Here is a 19724-nt window from a genome sequence, read left to right as displayed (position 1 = left end):
TTTGTCAAGCCTGACCTTAAAAACCTCTAAGGAAGGAGATTCCACCACCTCCCTAGGTAACCCATTCCACTGCTTCACCACCCTCCTAGTGAAAAAGTTTTTCCTCATATCCAACCTAAACCTCCCCCACTGCAACTTGAGACCATTACTCCTTGTTCTGTCATCTGGTACCACTGAGAACAGTCTAGATCCATCCTCTTTGGAACCCCTTTTCAGGTAGTTGAAAGCAGCTATCAAATCCCACCTCATTCTTCTCTTCTGCAGACTAAATAATCCCAGTTCCCTCAGCCTCTCCTCATAAATCATGTGCTCCAGCCCCCTAATCATTTTTGTTGTCCTCCGCTGGACTCTTTCCAATTTTTCCATATCCTTCTTGTAGTGTGGGGCCCCAAACTGGACACAGTACTCCAGATGAGGCCTCACCAATGTGACTAGATGATCAGAATGGTCCCCTCTGGCCTTGAAATCTAGGAGCAATCATATTTTCCAAAACAAAACTCTGTCCCTGGGTTCCCTACAGCCTCTGCAATTATCAAAGCTAATGGGGCTTTTTAAAATCTTGGTGATCTCCCCCACCACACACACACACACACCGCACCTCATTTCTGCCCTTTGATTTCTGTGCAACACAAAAAGATAAGTCAGTTTAACCTGTTTCACTCCCTGATTCCCAGGGTACATCACTGCAATAAAAGACACAGAGCTGGCCCAGGTCAGCTGACTCGGCATGCAGGGCTATAAAATTGCTGTGTAACTGTAGACAGTGGGGCTTGGGCTGGGGTACGGGTTCCTCACTCTGAACGTTTACATTGCAATTTTACATCTGCAGTCCGAGATGCAAGCCTGAATCAGCTGACCTGGACTCAGGTCTTTTTATTGCAGTGTAGACGTACCACCAGCATCCAGGCTCTTAGGGGATGGTTAAATCCAAACAAAGGCGTCCCACCTGCTAACACTAGTAGTGCCACAAATGCCAAACATTGAAAAATCAGGAGTCAGGCCTCAAAGAAGTCATGGGACAGGCTTAAACTCATGATTTAAAAAACAACAACAACAACAACAATCAGTTTGGGGCTCATTTTGTTTGCTTCCTGGTCTGAGCCCTTAGTGGGCAGTTTGGGTCACATTTTTAAGCCTTTCTCTGCAACTCTAAGGGGTAAAAAAATTACTTTCTAAAAAAATTCAAGTTGAGAGTCTGACTGAATCCCAGGACTCCAGGTGCTGAAGCTTTCAGAAAAATATCCAGGGTGAGGGTCTCTTATGCACGTGCTTAATTCAGGCTCTCTCTTTCACATACACACAGAGAGTAGTAAAATTAAGCATATTTCTCCAGGATTAGGGGCCTTGTGCTTTTTTTTTAATGTTCTGGCATGGAAGGTAGAAATGGGGGACCCTGGTAATGGGGGAATGACGGACACACACAGCTACTGCCATGGGGGAAGAATGGGCGACCCTGGTAGGGGAGACAAGGGAAATGGGGGGCATACATAGCCATTGGAGGGTGGGGAGAATGGGGGGACGCTGATATGGGAGAATAAGGGTGCAAACGCAACCCCTGCCATGGGAGGAGAATGTGGGAGACTGCTGCAGATAAGGGAAATGAGGGGCACACAGAGCCTGGTGGGTGGGGACAATGGGGGATGCTGGTACGGGGGCTTGGGGGCACACACAGCCCCTGCCATGGGAGAAGAATGGGGGAGACTGCTGCAGATAAGGGAAATGGGGGGCACACAGAGCCCCTGAGGGGTAGGGACAATGGGGGATGCTGGTATGTGGGGACTAGGGGGCACACATGGCCCCTGCCATTGGGGGAGAATGGGGGACCCTGGTATGGGAGGAATGAGGCAGCACATAGAGCGCCGGGGTGGTGAGGGAAAGATGGGAATGGGGAGCACACAGAGCTACTGGCAAGGGGTAGGGGGGATGCAGAGAGTCCCTGAAATCCTGGGAGCCTTTAAAAAGCAACAAAGAGTGCTGTGGCACCTTATAGACTAACAGACGTATTGGAGCATAAGCTTTCATGGGTGAATACGGGCGGGGGGAGTGGCACCGAAAGAGCTGGTGTGGGGGTGGGGGGAGGATGGAAGGATGCAAGAAGCCACTGGGGCTGCAAGGAGCTTGGCCTGCACAAGCTATGAAGCATGTGACTCCTGGTGTATGTGACTCCCCTGGCTTCCTAGCCCTTGGCCTTGCCAACTCAAGGTGCAGAACATCCAAAACTCATTAAAGTCAATGGGAGATTCCCCATTGATTCCCAGACTCCCATTGACTTCTGGGGTGGGGTTGGATCATCCCAGCCCTATAAGGAACAATGGGCCCCATCCAGCTGAGAGAAATGCTAAGGGCACAGCCCATTTGGATGCTAACGCAATTAAGTGGAGCAATCCCAGACAAAGGCATTCATCTGTCTCCACCCCAACCCCCCTTCCCTCTCCGCTGTGTCATGGCCCCAGGGTCCCTGGCCTGGCATCCCTCTGCTCCTGCACCCCTCCCTGTCCGCCTCTCTTCTCTAGCCTGTGTAAACTCTCCTCTGAGGAAGGGAGGAGAGCAATCAGAAGTGATGTTTGCCATTATAAACAGTCAGAGATAAGAGGGAAGGTCCTTTCATGGATCAGTAACTGGTTAAAAGACAGGAAGCAAAGGGTATGAATAAATGGTCATTTTTCACAGGGGAGGGGGGTAAATAGCAGAGTCCCCCAGGGATCTGTACTGGGGGGACCAGTGCTGTTCAACATATTCATCCACGATCTGGGGAAAGGGGTAAATAGTGAGATGGCAAAGTTTCCAGATAATACAAAATTAGTGTCAAGACAGCTAAGTCCAAAGCAGACTCCAAAGAGTTACAAAGGGATCTCACAAAACTGGGTGACTGGGCAACAAAAGGGCCGATGAAATTCAATGTTGATAAATGCAAAGCACTGCACATTGGAAAACATAATCCCAACTGTACATACAAAATGATGGGGTCTAAATTAGCTGTTACCACACAAGAAGGAGATCTTGGAATCATTGTGGATAGTTCTCTGAAAACATCCATTCAATCTGCAGTGACAGTCAAAAAAGCTAACAAAATGTTAGGAACCATTAGGAAAGGGATAGATAATATAACAGAAAATAGCATAATGCCACTATATTAATCTATGGTATGCTCACATCGTGAATACTGAGTGAAGATCTGGTTGCCTCATCTCAAAAAAGATATATTAGAATTGGAAAAGGTACAGAGAAGGGCAGCAAAAATGCTTAGGGGTTTGGAACAACATGTTTATAAGGAGAGATTAATAAGACTGGGACTTTTCAGCTTGGAAAAGAGATGAATAAGAGGGCATATTATGGAGGTCTATAAAATTATGACTGGTGTGGAGAAAGTGAATAAGGAAGTGTTATTTACTCCTTCTCATAACACAAGAACCAGGGGTCACCCAATAAAATTAATAGGCAGCAGGTTTAAAACAAACAAAAGGAAATACTTCATATAACGCACAGTCAACCTGTGGAACTCATTGCCAGGGGATGTTTTGAAGACCAAAACTATAACGGAGAGCAACGGGGTTCACAAAATGGAGGATAGCTCCATCGATAGCTATTAGCCAAGATGGACAGGGTACAACCCCGTGCTCTGGGTGTCCCTAAAGTTCTGATGGCCAGAAGCCAGGACTGGACAACAGGGGATGGATCACTGGATAATTGCCCTGTTCTGCTCATTCCCTCTGAAGCACCTGGCACTGGCCACTGTCAGAAAACAGGATACTGAGCTAGACGGACCATTGGTCTGACCCAGTGTGGCCATTTTTATGTTTGTGCTGCAGCCCGCAACAGCCCAGCTGGAATGTTCCAAAGGGCTCAGCACCTGCTGAGGGGCCAGATTTGCACAAGTGGCCCAGAATGCTGAGTGCGGAGCAATCTAGCCCATCCATCTCAGAGTCTCTGTCCACCCCCTCCCATATCCACTCCCACCCTGTCCATCCATCCCCCAATTCCCATCCCCTCCTCCGCCCACCCCCTGTCCCCACGCCCTCCCTCCTTCCTTCCCTCCCTCCCTCCATCCTCACCCTGCTTCATCCACTCTCTTATCTCCACCCCCTCCATCCACCCCCTCAATCCGCATGCATATCTATCTACCTACCTGTCATCCACTCCCACACATATCTATCCACCAAACATCCATTCAGATATCCCTGTCCACACGCACCACTCCTTCCATTTACCCATCCCTACTTACCTACCTACCACCTCTCCACCCCTCCATCCATGCCCCCATCCCCACACACATCTGTTTACCTCCTTACCTTAGCATCATCTCCTCCCACTCATCACTGTAACATCTGAGCATCTCCCATGTAAAAATCGCTAGCAACAGCAAAATGTCTAGTTGACTTCATGGAGCATCCAGCCTCAAAGGTGCTGAGCACTTGAAAGCCAGACTCCATGGGTCTCATTTTCCTAATGGCTCAGCTTCCATTCAGGCCTGCTCTACATGGGAAAGTGTTTTTTGGTATAACCTGAGAGTGAATTTAAACTGATGCAATAATCCCTTTTGTTGGACCGGCTTCTGTGGGTGAAGGAGACAAGCTGACACTCTGAGAACCTTTCCCGGACTTGAAGACAAGTTCTGTGTAAGCTTGAAAGCTTGTCTCTCTCACCCACAGAAGTTGGTCTAATAAAATTATATTACCTCACCCGCCTTGTCTCTCACATACCCTGGGACTGACACGGCTACAGCAACACACTGCAAATAATAACTCCTAGCTCTCATCATCTGTAGATCTCAAAGCACTTCACAAAGCAGCTCAGTCTCATGATCGCCATTGCGCAGCTGGAGAAACTGAGGCACACAGACGGGATCGGACTCGCCCAAGGGCACACAGCAGCAGATCCAGGATGAGAACTCCAGCCTCCTGAGTCCTGTCCTCTATTCGCTAGGCAACACTTCTCTAGTCAGCGCTCTAGTCTTGCTGCAGGGATCTGCAGCCGTGCCAGCACACCAGGGTGCACTACTGGGAAGCTTTAGGGTAAGGGTGGGAACATCGGTCAACTTGATGGTGAGGTGGGTCAAATGTAGGCCAGGCATAGCCAGCTGGGGTTCCCTAAGCCAATTCTAGAAGCCACTGCATTTTAGTGAGGACATGATCTGACATTGTCTCCTGTCGGGCTAACTCAGCACCCTCTCCACCAGTATCTATTCACTGGGACCACATTGGTCAGGCAGTTGGCAGAGGAGGCCAGTTAACGGAGGGGAGATACAGTGGGGGGGGTTATCCCCAGCCGCTAGGATTGTGTAAGCAAACAGGAAGGAAGTCCTGGGGGGTTGGGGGAAGAGTAGGGAGCCAGAAGGAGGGTAGCTGCAGGCAGGGCCTGCTGCAGCCTTCCCCAGATGCCAGCTGGGCTGGGAAACTGGCTACAGACTGTAAATATAACGTCTGATAAAGCAGGGTGTAGAGTGGGTGTGATCAGTTACTGAGGTTGGAAAGGACTCTCAGGGGACCACCCAGTGTCACATCCCATGTGCTGTATCCCTTTCCCCCGCCCCCCACAGCTTCCCATGTCACCTGGAAGGGGGGTAGAGGGCTGTGATGTCTGTCGAGGGCAGGCTGGAATACCATTCAAAGAGCGCAGAGATCAGGCTGTGGGGCAGGGCCGGCAGACGTCTTAGCTGTGCATTTCCTAGTCTTCAGTGCATTTTACCGTAGCTCTGCCTGTCCTGGACTCCGTGGTTTCACAGGCCCAGACCCTCAGTGGTATTGTAGGCTGCTAATTTCTATTGATTTCAGCCTCTGAGGATCTGGGCCATAGAGTTTAAGGCCAGAAGGGACTATATGATGATCTAGTCTGAGCTCCAGCACCTCACAGGCCATTAAACTTGACCCCAGATACCCCTATATTAAGCCCAGGAATTAAGGTGCACTCGCCATTCTGGAAGGACACAAGGCCCCTGTTGCTAGCACTTAACTGCATTAACAAAGTTTTGGGGCAGAGAATTTCCATTGTTTTTGGAGGAAGCAGTTGGCAGTGGGGGGAGGCGCAAGGAGGGTTCCTGGGAATATCTCATCACCACTAAGCTACCATCTGTGCCCTCCTCTTTGCTCCTCCGTGCCCCAGGTTGAGCTGATCCTCTATCCACGAGGCAACGTTGCTAGAATAGAGGAGGTAACCAAAGGGCTGTGAGCAGCACATCTGGAAGGCGAAATTAGCGTAGGGGGAAGGGACTCTGCTTCTTAGGAGGAAGGCAGAGCTGTGAAGTGGCCCATTCAGCAAAATGTGGTGTTCTCAACTGGATGACAACACCCCATATACAGCCTGACAAAAGAGCTTGGAGGGGTGTGAACTGCTCCATTCCTCTCTGTGAGTGCTCTCCTCCCCTAGTCTCTACCCCACACCTCGGGCGGCCCACTAGATTTCATGACAGTCTCCCTGAGACTCTGAGGTTTAGAGCAATTTGAAAATCAGCTCCGTAGCAGGATCTGAGGAGCCCTTGACCAACTAACTTCACGGTAGCCCCGAGAAGTCTCCCGCAACCCCTCTTGTGGCATGCCAACGTTCAAGAGAATCCCACTAGGCCCCTAGATTTTCAGGATTGCTCATAACACAGCAGGCTATGTAGTGAGAACCCCTTGATCCAGCAACCCCAAATTGAAACCACAAACTCTGCCCAGCCCTTGTTGTGCCGTACCAATTTGCAAGGCAACCTGCCCCCATACAAATGCGAGGCGTTGCTTTGACTGAGTCATTGAGAAACTGGAGTCAGTCATCTTCCCTCTATTTAATAACAACAGGTAGAACTTTTCCTCGTAAATCCCAAAGCACTTTCCAAAGTGGGGGTCAGATGGGGAAACTGAGGCACAGGGAAAGGCAGCCTCTTGGCCAGTGGTAGGAATTGAGCCTGTTACCCAGCTCCGCTGAGTTGCAGCTGTAAGTGGCCTGTCCCCCCAGACCTGGCAAGTCTGATACCTCATCTTGAGGTTGGGTCGTACCCTTTTTCTCGGGGCTTCAGCTTTATTTCCTCCATCTGTCACAAAATCAGCGTGTCAACCCCCTCTTCCCCTCAATCTCGAGTCTTCTGTTCTCTACAGATCCCCCTGCTACAGGCCACGAGCCCTGGAGTGACCCTGCTTCCTGCAGCTCTCCTCTTGACCCAGGACCTCTGTACTGCTGGCAGCTCTCTGCCCCAACTCAGGCACTGGGTGTGCTCACCACATGGAAGAAGGCAAGGACCCGTGGGATGCGTTTTAACCAGGCCGCGATTTTGTTACTCAAAGGACATCCCCGGGGCTGCGTCGCGGGACAGCCCAGTGCAGTCACTCGCCCCCCACTGATCCTTTGCCTGTTCTTGGGGGGCTCCCACAGCAGGGGGGAGCCAATCATCACATTGGGAGGTTCTCCAGGCGCCTCTCCCCACCTGCCTTCCGGGGGTTGAGGTGAGAGTGGGCCTCGACCCCCCAGCCAGCACTGCTATCAGATGCATTGGCAGAGCAGTCCCCCTAGATAGAACCCTACATGGATACAAAACTGATATCCACGGATGCAGATCTCTGCAGATAGAAAGGGGATATCCACGGAGCCGTGGGGCTCGACTGGGAGCTCCAGCTGTGAAGGCAGCAGGCCTTCGCTTGCAGGAGCCAGTGCCCCTGCAGGCAGCTCCAGCGTGGCTGTACCACCTCCCCCCCCCGCCCCGGCCACCGCCACTGGGCTCACCAGCAGCTGTCCCTGGTTGCACTACTGTGTGCAAGCAGCTCTCAACCTCCCAGACAGGAGTCCCTTCCACGAAGCACTATGCATCTCCTGTCCGGGAGCGTGCGAGCCACTTGTACACAGTATACATTTTGTATCCATGCAGGGCTCTACCTCTGTGATACTGTCCTGCCCCATTTGCCTCCAGGGGGGTTAGACATGTTGCCCCATCTCTTAAGGGGAAGCCCAGCGACGTTACCTTTTTTGGGTCTGGAGCCTAAATCAGTGAGATCCTGCTCTAGGCATCTGCCACAAGGATGGGTCAACATCAGCCCAGCTGCCTCCAACCCACCCTGCATGGGCTATCTAGGAGTTCGGCCAGCCCCCTACCGAGATACCAAAGCGACCCCTAGATCAGAGAGCTGCACTCCATCCTCTTGATAAAGTTCAGCCTTCCAAATCAGCTCAAGCCTGGCACGCGTCCCCAGGTCGTTCCCCCGCTAGGTGGATAACAACCATACCCGGTGTGTGCTCTTGAGGTGCCAGCCCAGGCAAAAGCAGGGCATGAGCTGCCCCCAGTGCCCTCCCCATCTGCTGTGCCGAGGCAAAATCACATCCCACCCTGGGCCCAGCTGCAAGCCCCCGGCTGAAGTAAACGCTGTCTTGCAAGCCCAATGCACGATGCTGAGCCTGCAAATCCACATCCCTAGCTGCGGGCATGCTCTGATGCATTCCGTATCGACATGGAGATAGAAGCAGACGTGGTTAAAACCTGCAGTGCTTACGGCCCACCACCTGCCACGCCTCCCCTCAGGTGGCCCCAGGTACAACTTATAGGCCCTGGATCGCCTGCGTCCTGTCTCCTGGACCTCTGATGTCCCCAGGCCAGCTGGGTGGCCGTGAACAGGAGCCATGTTCTCCTCGTGGCTAGCCCGAGTGACAGCCCCTTCCTAAGCACTGCCAGAAACTGGAATTTGGTTAGGAAGGAACAGTCCCCGGGCAGGAACGTACGTCCGCGGTGCCCGTTCAGGACACGGGCCCATCTCACCGGAGCAGAGCACGTCCTGTAGTTCGAGAGCCTGCCCCAAAGAGCTCCCCCGGGGCTAAAGGCACCAGCTCACTGACCCAGAAGAAAGCCAAGAGAAAGGCTGCCTTGAAGAGTACAGCTTCACCCTGACAAATGGCAGAGCTGAGGAAGAACCTTGGCTAATTGCCTGTGGACCTGCAAAGTCACTGGCTTACTGTCCCGGCAGCTTGGGCCTGACCCTCCAGCATCCTGCCGACCATGAATCCCTGATCAGGGTCCGGATAACCCCCAGACCTGGAGTAAAAGGCGACCCCGCATAACCCATTATCTATTGTCATCTTCCATTAGGCTTTACGGAGCCCTGACTCTCCCCCCGGTGCAGCCTACAGGGTTAACTGACCTAACTTAACCCGCTCGGCCTTGTGCGGGGTGGACACCCCATCCCAAAGAGACAAACAGAGGAGGCTCCGTTGGGAGCACAACACGCAGCTCCAGTGAAGCACGGCTCGTTCGGGGCAAGTCGGACTCATGGAGTGGGCTGCACGCCCCATGCCCACTGAGAGGAGGGGAAGAAACCCCCAAGTGGAGCCATCTCCCCCCATGCAGCAGTCTGGTAATGAGAATTCAGTTCATCCAGCAAGTGACGGGCGCATTCGCAGAAATAAGCTATCACACCCAGATCAGTTCTGCTCCTGCACAGCCTGGGATACACAAGTTCGCACACCACCCACCCCCATCCCAGTCTTTGCACAATGCCAGGGCTGGGCCTGGCTTGTCTTTTCAACAAGCACCTTTCCCAGGACGAACCCTGCACTCCAGGGGGAGGAGCAGACATAAAGAGGAGACAGGCCCACACTATTTTGTAAGGGGAGAAAGTGGCTTTTATTACCTGTCCCCTGTAAACGTGCTGGGGCTGTGGGGCTTTTGAGCAGGGACAGCCAAGATCTCCAGAACTCCGTGGGAAGTTATGAACACAGTATGCTTAGGGGTGGAAATGTCCCCATCTTAGATTCATAGGACCATGGAGTGAGAAGGGACCACAAGGGTCATCTAGTCTAGCCCCCTGCCAAGAAGCAGGATTTGTTGGGTCTAAAGCGTCCAAGACAGATGGCTCCAGCCTCCTTTGGAAAACCTCCAGTGAAGGAGCTTTCAGGACCTCCCTAGGCGTCTGTTCCATTGTCCTACTATTCTTATGGTTAGGAGGTTTTTCCTGAGATTTAATCTAAATCTGCTGTGCTCTAGTTTGAACCCAGTGCCTCTTGTCCTGCCCTCTGTGGCAAGAGAGACTAACTTTTCTCCATCTTTTTTGTGGCAGCCTTTCAAGTATTTGAAGACAGTTCTTGTGTCCCCCCTCAGTCACCTCTATTCCAAATTAAACATACCCAGTTCCTTTGCTTTATGGCTGGCATTCCATCCCTTTGTCGCTCGCCTCTGGATCCTTCCCAGTTTCGCTACATCCTTTCTGTACACTGGGGACCAAAATTGGACACAGTCCTCCAGCTGAGGCCTACCCAGAGCCGAGTAGAGGGGTACTATCACCTCCCATGACGTGCATGCTATGCCTCTGTTAACGCAACCCAAAACTGCATTTGCTTTTGTGGTACTGCCAACCCCAAAGGTTCAAAAATCATGAGTCAGGCTCCCCAGAAATCATGCGATTGGCTTTAAAATCATGAGATTATGTAAAAATAATAGACGTGGTGTTCTTTTTATTTGCTTTCTGCTTTTTGAGCCTTTTGGATGCACTGGGGTCTCATTTTAAAGCTTTCCCCACAGCAACAAAGACTAGAAACTTCATTTTTCTTTAAGAAGGAAGGCTGAAATCAGCATATATCCACTTGACTCCAGGAGCTGGGGCTTTAAGGAAAACAATTATTATCATGAGATTCACGACAAAATCATGAGAGTTGGCAACAGCATTGCATTGTTGACTCATGTGGAGGTTGTGATCCACCACAACTCCCAGATCCTTCTCAGCAGTGCTTTTGCCAGGCCAGTGATCCTCCATTCAGGGTGGGACAGATGCAAGAGGGTCTCCGCAGTCTAAGGTCCTAACTCAGCAGCTCCCAAATGGTGGGTCATGGCAAAACAGCATCCTCCACACAGCATGACCTCGGCCGCGAGGTCGCGCTGTGCAGAGCATCCTCCGTGCTGTCTGGAGTCACAGGAAATGAGGTCATGCCGGGAAAAAGTTTGGGGACCGTTGTCCTAACTACGTTGAGGACGTCTGCACTAATGTAACTATGTAAGTGTGCAAACTCCCAGCTAAAGTGGCATCAGGCTGAAGCTGGGTTTTAACCCATCTCACTGCTGGAGGAAAGGACCCAGCGTCTATACTTGGCCTAGATATGCAATCTCCTCATTCAGTCTTACTCACCATGTCTCAGAGGGACAAAAGTCACCAGCAGCATCAGCCCCAGACGCACGACCCATTGCCAGTGCCCGGGGGCATTCCATTTTCACTTCCCTAAATGCCAGTTTCCATGCCATGCCAGCACCTCAGCTCCCCATCTCATCCCGGAGGAAGCCAGATTAGGGACGGAGGCCAGATGGACGAGTGAAGCATTGTCCGTAGCCAACAGGCTGAGAGCAACCCAAGAAACACTCGCCCCAGTGTGGTTTGGGGAGGAAGCCTAAAGAAATCAGCTTTAATCCTCCACTTGAGAGGAAGTTTTGAACCCTGCCAATAGCATGGGGGGCCCTGGGGCGGAAGGGGCGAGGCCAGCAGGCTAGCCTCCCCAAAGAGGGGGTTCACCCGCTGCCCATGCCTTTGATGTAAGCAAACCATCTTCTCTGTCAGAAGAAATGCGGTTTTTCTCTGCCAGCAGTGGCAAAGGGGCAGGTAGAGCTGGGTGGGATGACAGTGATTTCCCTGCCCCCATCAGAGACAGGAGTGGAAGCCCAGTTGAGTTGGGAGTACCACAGTCCCCGGTCCTGGGTGTGAACTTGTTGATTGTAGTTTTTCAACAGAAAGTCAACATTTTCTGCTGAAATTTTACACCAACGCACCCTCCCCCACAAAAAAACCTAGACATTCTCTGCCTTTTCATTGTTGCCAACTCCTGTGACTTTATCACGAGTCTTGCCAGATTTAGCATTGTCCTTCAACCCCCAGCTGCTGCAATCGTGAGAGAATGCGCTTTCATTTAAAAAGAAAAAGAAATGTCTAGCCCTCAGGTCTGCAGAGAATAGCTTAAGAGGTGATCTGGTTATAACCCTAAAGGCTCAGAAAGCAGAAGGCAAAGAACCCAGCGTTTATTAGGAAAAAATCGCATGCAGTTTTTATGGGCCCATCTTGTGGGTTTCTTTCAGAACTGGTTTCCAAGCCCATGGGGTTGCTCATCATGCTGGACAACAACTCCCAGCATGCCTGCTCTCTGGGTTTGGGGAGAGAGAGAGAAGCTGGCAGGGTGCATGTTTTAATCCCTTAGCAGGGCAGGGGGAGGGTTGTTCCAGGCCAGGCTGCCTATGGTTCGTGCATGGAGGAGCCCCAGACATTCTTGTCTCCCACTGATCACCCCTCTGTCTGACAGGCAGGGCTTTGGAGTGCCCCTGCCACTGCCCATTCTCAGCATCTGGCATTGCTGCTCATGTTCAGGCCAGGACTGCTTCCACATTGTGGTGGCGAGGCTGAGCTGTGGGGTTGGGACTGTCAAAAGGTGCCCACAAGAATCATAGGGTTGCCCACCCTCCAGGATTGTCCTGGAGTCTCTGGGAATTAAAGATGAATCTTTAATTCAAGACTATATCATGTGATGAAACCTCCAGGAGTACGTCCAACCAAAACTGGCAACCCTAAGGAATCAGGCCTCGAGCTTCGTGGAAGTCACGTATCTCAGGTGCTTTCAAATGTTCTCCCGCCCCTTAAAGTGGACACAGGACTCTTGCAGAATCTCTCTCCCAGTAGGAGAGTAGGGCTGGAATCCAGAATCCCAGAATCCAGTCAATGCCGCTCTGTGCCTCAGTTTCCCCCTTCCATATAACAGGGATAATGAAACTGATCTTCTTTGTAAAGCGCTTTCAATCTACGGATGACAAGTGCTACGGAAGAGCGAGAGAAGTGTTGTTATTGTAGTAAGGGCTTGTCTACGCTTGGAAATTTACCCAAATAGTTCTTCCAGAATAGTTATATGCCTCGGAATAAGAGCGATCATATAGGCGGCTTGTACCGAAATAACTATTTTGAAATAGCTGTTTTGGTAAATTCCCAAGCACAGAAGGGCCCTAAATGAACTTCTTTCTCCCAATACTCCGCGCTGATTAGGCCTCAACTGGAATATTGTGTCCAGTTCTGGGCGCCACATTTCAGGAAAGATGTGGACAAATTGGAGAAAGTCCAGAGAAGAGCAACAAAAATGATTAGAGGTCTAGAAAACCTGTGAGGAAAGATTGAAAAAAATGGGTATGTCTAGTCTGGAGAAGAGACGACTGAGAGGGGACATGACAACAGTTTTCAAGTACATAAAAGGTTGTTACAAGGAGGAGGGAGAAAAATTGTTCTCCTTAACCTCTTAGGATAGGACAAGAAGCAATGGGCTTAAATTGCAGCAAGGGAAGTTTAGGTTGGACATTAGGAAAAACTTCCTAACTGTCAGGATTGTTAAGTACTGGAATAAATTGCCTAGGGAGGTTGTGGAATCTCCGTCATTGGAGATTTTTAAGGACAGATTAGACAAACACCTGTCAGGGATGGTCTAGATAATACTTAATCCTGCCATGAGTGCAGGGGACTGGACTAGATGACCTCTCGAGGTCCCTTCCAGTCCTACGATTCTATGAAGCATCACCGGGGGGTGTGGGGCGTTCTCCATCATCTGGTGTCTTTAAATAGAGACCAAAGGTCTTTCTATAAAGTTATACTTTAGCTCAACCAGAAGTGCTGGGCTTCCCGCCCAGCTTCAGGAGGGTGGCTGGCCTGTGTTATACAGGAGGTCAGACTCGCTAATGATAACTGGGAAACTGCCCCTTCACAGCGATGGGTCTGTGGCTCTCTGAAGCTGGGTGGGGAAGTTTGCACTTGAGGACAACTAGGGTTGCCAACTTTCTGATTGCAGAAAACCAAACACCCTTGCCACGCCCCCTACCCCTGCCCTGAAACCCCGCCACTTCTCCGAGGCCCCTCCCTTGCTCACTCCACCCCCCTCACTCGCTCTCCCCCACCCTCGCTCACTCGCTCACTCATTTTCACTGGGCTGGGACAGTGGGTTGGGGTGCAGAAGGGGGTGAGGGCTCCTGCTGGGGGTGCGAGCTCTGGGGTGGGGCTGAGGGGTTTGGAGTGGGGGGGGGGCTTCAGGCTGGGGAAGGGGATTGTGGTGCGGCAGGGGGGTGAGGGCTCCGGCTGGGGGGGTGGGCTCTGGGGTGGGGCTGGGGATGAGGGGTTCAGCGTGTGGGAGGAGGTTCTGGGCTGGGGTAGGGGGTTGGGGTGCAGAGGGCATGTGAGGGCCCCGGTCTAGCTCCCGCTTTTACAGCAGCTCAGCCTGCCCCTCGCCCAGCCCGGCAGCAGCATCAATTCAGAGCTGATTAGCCCCAACGCCCAGCCAGGTGCCGCCTGCCACAAGGGGGTAGAGAAATTGGCTTCACCATCCTGGCTGCCATCCCCCGTCTCCTGGCCCTCCCGGGCCATCTGGACCCTGCTCCGCTGAGACGTCCTGAGCAGAGCGGCCGGAGAGAGGGATCCCGACGCCATCACCCCTCCCCCGGCTGAACCCCCAACCCGGGAGGAAACGCGGTCGGACTTTAACAGCAGCCATGGCGACGCCAGCTCCAGCCCAGCTCCGCTGGCTCCTCTGCCCCCCCAGGACAGTCACTAGCGTCTCCAGGACCAGCGGGGAGACACCGGGGAATCTTCCGGCTAGAGACTCACTCCGGCGAATGGGGCCAGGGCCGGAGCTGGAACAAACCCCTCGTTTCACACGGCGCCTGCCACAGCTCCCCTGGTTCCTGCTCTGCTGGGTCTGTAACAGCCGGTCCAAGGGGTCACTGGGGGGTTTGCCGTGGGGCTGAGCAGGCTGCGGGCTCTGGACCCCGCCTGACCCATGTTTAACCCTGTTCAGTGTGGGGCAGGGGCTGGGGCATGTTCGCACCTTGGGCCCTTTATTGCGTCTCCATGAACACAACAGGGCGCAGAGTGATTTAGGGGAACTGGGAGTTTGAGGGAAATAGGTTGGGGTGTCGGGAGGGGGGCAGAAGGGATAGGGGCCAGGATGTGGGACAGGAATTTGAAGGCAGACAGGCTCCTCCACAGAAAGTCAGAGCTGGGGTTGGGCTGGGGTGACAGGATTGTTGGAGAGTCTGAGAGGGAAGGGGCAGACAGTGCCTTCCAGGAGGGGGCTGCGATTTCCACCCTTCAGCAGCTTCCCCCCCCACACACACACCTGTCCCAACTCCTGTGTGCATCCCCAGAGCATCCCGCCGGGAAAAGGTGGGGATGTCCCCAGAGCGGGGGCAGCACCCCCTGGGAAAGGCCCCCTGCTCTGCAGTTCCCCCTGGGGGTAGGGATCCCCCCTCCCTTGGCCCCAAAAGCTCCAGCCACTTCTCTCTCTCCCCCCCACCCCCCGCTGGGAAACTTCCCACTGACTATCCCCACGCCCCAGCCAGGCATCCCCTCTGCTGGGCCCCAGGGCTCAGGGCAGAGCCTGGCTCTGAACATCCCATCAGCACAGGGACCACCTGAGGGTCTGGCTGGGGGTGGGGCTGGGAGCGGGGACACTGAGCCAGGCCCCTCACCTGCTACAACGATTTGCCCAATGTCACTGGGATCTGACCAGTTGCGCGGCTTGGATCTGGAGTGAGATCGGCAGCTATAGACCCTCCGTCTGCCCGTCTGGCCCTGGGGATGGTGAATTCAGCCCCGTCCCCAGCAGCATCCAGCTCCCGGATTTGGATTCCATCTTTATACAGCGGAGGGTGACGCCTCCCCCCAGGGCGATCACCCCGCTGGGGCTAATGGACATGGAGGGTCAGGGAGCTCTGCTCACAGAATCTGGCAAGAACGGGGCTAATAATGCAGAAATACACATTCCTAAGAAGTGCTAGTCACAGAGTGCTCATGCAAAAACATCCCAATATCAAGTGGCACCAGAACATCCCGATATTAAGGGTGGTGCAAAAACATTCTCCAAGGATAACAGGAACGCACTGACCCCTCCTAAAAAATTAAGGTCAGGTTGGAGCCCGGGAGGGGAAGCGCCCGGCCGGGGGCGCAGGGTCTGGAGGTCTGGGGGCTGCCCGGCAAACCGTGAAGCCGGTAGCGCTCAGGCAGCTGTTTTGCGTGGCTGGGAGGGAGGAGGAAGGGGAATGCGAGGCGCTCAGGGGAGGGGGCAGGGACTTTGGGGAAGGGGTTGGAATGGGGGCGGAGTTGGGGCGGGGAAGGGGCGGGGCCGGGGCCCCGTGGAGTGTCCTCTTTTTTAAATGTTTTAATATGGTAGCCCTAGGGGTAGGGGAATATGAGGGGTGGGAGAACATGGGGGGAGCATTGGGGGGCTGAGGGGGCAGGAGCTGGGGGCCAGGGGAAGTGGTGGGGGAGGGGGGCCAATGGAAGCTTCCCCCAGTGTTTGGGGGGCACCTGGGTTCCCCCCTCGTGAGCATTTCAGGGTGAATCTGCCCCTTGGCCATGGGGGGCTGGGGGGGTGTCACCTGCCCCTTGCTCCACCCCAACCCCAAGCTGGGCAGAGGTGCCCCAGCTCAGCTGGAAATTTGGTGGGAAAACAAATCCCCACCCACACCCCATCCGCTGACCCTGACTCTGTGAAAGGGGAGCCCATCCCCACCCACCCCAGTCCCATCTCCCCTTCAACCCCCATCACCCCCTGCACCCTCCTGTCTCCCCTCAACCCCCTGTCTCCCCCCCACCCACAATGCTCTGATCTCAGTCTGTTTCCCCTCAACTCCCCCCTATGCCAAACTCAGTCTGTCTCCCCTCAAACCCCTGCTCCCCTGCTCCCATCTGGTCTCCCCTCAATCCTCTGTCCCTCCCCCTGCTCTGACCTCGGCCGGGCTCCCCTCCCCTTTTTAAGGAACCCAGCGAGGGGCAAGTGGGCAGCCTAGTCCTCCCCCATCATTATTTTACCCCCAGTTAGGCCCAAAGTCCCTCCTGCCAATTTGGGGCTATTGACTGCTGGTTCCAGCTTCTGTCTTCCCCCAGCGCGATGTCGGCAGTGCTGGGGCTGTAGCCAGGGGGCTTTTCAGCTCAGACCAACCCAGCGTCTGTGGCTGGTTCTCTCGCCCGGGTTACAACGTTCAGCGTCGTCCCCAATTTCCCCTGGTTCTCGGGCCTTGGCACAGCTGGGGAACTTGCCCATGGGTTTTAAATGTGAGCTCGCAGCCGGGCCGCTTCGCAGACTCAGCAGCCAGAACAGTGCGAACGACCCCCAGGCGGCTCAGGCTTGGGGGTCGAGCCAATGTCCTCTCAGGCGTGGCTGTGTCGGAGCGTGTCCCAGAGGCCACGGACACAGGGGGTGCTGGCCACAAGCCATGGCCCCTAGGGCGCCCCGTGTCCCCATGGCCCCAGCCGCCTTGTAGGGCCCAGAGCTCTCCTATAGGACACCCCGTGTCCCCATGGCTCCAGCTGCCTTGTAGGGCTCTGAGCTCTCCCCTAGGTGCCCAGGGGCACGGGCTCCCCATCCCGTTGTCATTAGCCATTTCCGCCACCCCCAGACAGAGGCCTCGGCACAGCCCCTCCTCCAGCCCCACGCCGAGCCGGGCCCATCCAGACACCCTGGGGGCCGCTCAGCAGGGCCGGCTCAGATGGGTTCGGCTGCACTGGTCCTTCTGGCTCCATCCTGATGACGCAGCGTCATGTCGCTTCCCTCACACTGGGGCCACCAGGCTAGAGTGGGGGGAGGATATTTGGGGGGGGTGTCACCTCACCTAGCATCTGCCCCTCCTCCCTCCGTGGGCAGCCTCAGCCAGGATCAGCGCCAGAGCCAGCAGGACCCAGGCGCCCAGGGCCAGACGGGCGATGTTGCCCCGGATGTAATCTGGGGGTGACAAAGAGGGAGGGGGGCATCAGCAGCTGATCTCAGAGGGTGGGGCAAGGAGTCACCGTCCAGCTAGATCCACAGGGACACCCACCCCCTTTTCTGCCCCCCAGAGCAGAAAACCACCACAGACCCGTATGCCCATCCACCACCTCTTATCTAATCTATCTATTGCGCCACTCATACACCTCTATATCCATCCATCCATCCACAGCGACCGGCGACTGCTCTATGTGGACACTGGCTCTGATCCAAGCTGATTGGTCCCAGGCCCCTCCAGCGTCTGTCTGTCTGTCTAAGGCATTTCCAGCCCCCGCCCCCTCCACCCCCACACTCAGTGCCATGGCACCAGCCAGGCCTGGCCACACCACCTCAGGCCAATGGGCCCATCTAGCCTGGTATCCCGCCTCCCATGCTGGCTGCTCCACGCTGCTTCATGGGGATGCCCAGGGCCCCCGCCGGCCACTGATGGGCCCAGCTGCCCCTTGAGGAAACCTCCGGCTGCATCTAGAGGTGGGTTCGTGTCTGAAGCAGGAGGCTTTGCCCCCCTCCCAAATCCCTCGGTACGGGGGGGTCACTGCCCCTGAGAACAGCCTCCGTCCCTCCCCCTGGACAACCACTGGGGAAAGCTGCCCTGTATCTGTGACTCAATAGATTCCCCCACCCCCGGCCTCGGTACCTGGCCACGCGCTGCCCGAGCGGGTGGGAGCCGGCAGGGTCGAGTCAGTTCCCCCTGCGGGAATAGAACCAGCGTCCGTTGGGGGCAGGGCTGAAAGAGCGACTCAGTGATTCCCACCTCCACGTCGATCATCACTGTCGTTCTCGGGGGAGGGGATTTCATGGCTGGGGGACGGTGCCAGCTCAGCAGCCCTTGGGCTCCGACTCCTCTGTGCGTCCCCAGAGCGGGGGCAGCCTGGGGAGCATCCCCCTGGGAAATCACCCCTGTTCTGCAGCTCCCTCAGCCCTGTTCTCCCCATCCCTCAGCCCTGAACCTCCAGCAGCAGCTGCTGCTCCCCCCTGGCTGGCGAACCCTCAAGTGACTCGTCCCTGCTCCCCGGCAGGCATCCCCTCTGCTGGGCTCAGGGTGGAGCCTGGCTCTGAGCATCCCATTAGCACCGAGCCCCCCCCCGAGGGTTCAGCTGGGTGCAGGGCTGGGAGCGGGGACACAGAGCCAGGCCCCTCACTTCTCACCACCAGCTCCATGGGGTCGCTGGGGTAGGACACAGCGAACGGCTCCGATCTGCTGTGATAGTAGCAGCTATAGCTCCCGCAGTGCTCCCGGAGCACGTTGCTGATGGGAAACACAGCCCCAAACCCGTCCGAATCCACAGATGGAAAATGGCATCCCTCTTTATTCAGCATGAACCGCACACCCCGGCGCTGCCCCCGACACCGGATGGTCACGGCTCCCCACAGGGAGACCCCCCCACTGGGGCTCAGCAGGGAAATGTTGGGTTTGGGGTAGCTGGGCTCTGCAGTGGGAAGCAGACAGGCCATGAGACACAGGCCCCGTCACTCAGCCCTGGGGCCGATCCTCACCACGCGGCCTCAGTGGCGGGTCAGACCCGGCAGCCCTGGGGACGGGCTCCTGGATGTCTCTCCACAGGGGCCAGAGTTTCCTCTGAGCCCTGGGCTAACAGCATGAGTCACGGAGCAACCCCAGCCCCTGAGGGCCAGAGCTCTGCTCCCTAGCGATGACAGGGCAGTTCAGTCTCCAGGGTCCATTCACTCCCTGGCTTCTCTGCTGGGAGAGTTTGGAGACAGGACCCCTTGGTTCTGTCCCTGGTTCTGGGAGGGGAATGGGGTCTGTCATGGACTCACAGGTCGGGCCCACTCTTGGCCCCATGCGATCCGTGGGGGGAACCCCCTTCAGTGAGACAGCCCTTCTCGGGGGTCCACTCTCTCTCAGGGATTAAGCCCCTCCACCTCCTGGAGCTGCACCTCTCTGAGCCTTAGCACGTCTGTTTCTTGCTGTGGGCTCCCTCAGGGAGTCCACTTACTCTGGACCCCCAGGGCCTCCACTCCCAAAGGGAATAATGCAACCCTGTTGT

At 54.9% G+C, this 19724-nt stretch overlaps 1 protein-coding gene across 1 annotated transcript in view; it reads right to left on the bottom strand.

Annotated features, from left to right (window-relative positions):
* TRIM28 (tripartite motif containing 28) overlaps positions 1-19035 on the bottom strand; it is an 86621-nt gene extending 67586 nt beyond the window's left edge. Inside the window, exons 1-3 of the mRNA XM_029913829.1 lie at positions 18858-19035; positions 18353-18406; positions 17575-17673 (exon numbers count right to left, since the gene is read on the bottom strand). Of these exons, the coding sequence (XP_029769689.1) occupies positions 17575-17673; positions 18353-18406; positions 18858-19035 (331 nt within the window). The remainder of the gene's footprint in view (positions 1-17574; positions 17674-18352; positions 18407-18857) is intronic.
* Positions 19036-19724: the final 689 nt, after the last annotated feature.

This window comes from Terrapene carolina, unplaced genomic scaffold, assembly GCF_002925995.2.
Source record: "Terrapene carolina triunguis isolate 2854851 unplaced genomic scaffold, T_m_triunguis-2.0 Scaffold944, whole genome shotgun sequence".
In the NCBI taxonomy this organism is placed as follows: Eukaryota; Metazoa; Chordata; order Testudines; family Emydidae; genus Terrapene; species Terrapene triunguis.
The sequence above is the reverse complement of the archived record's forward strand: the minus strand, read 5'-3'. Positions and strand labels throughout refer to the sequence as shown.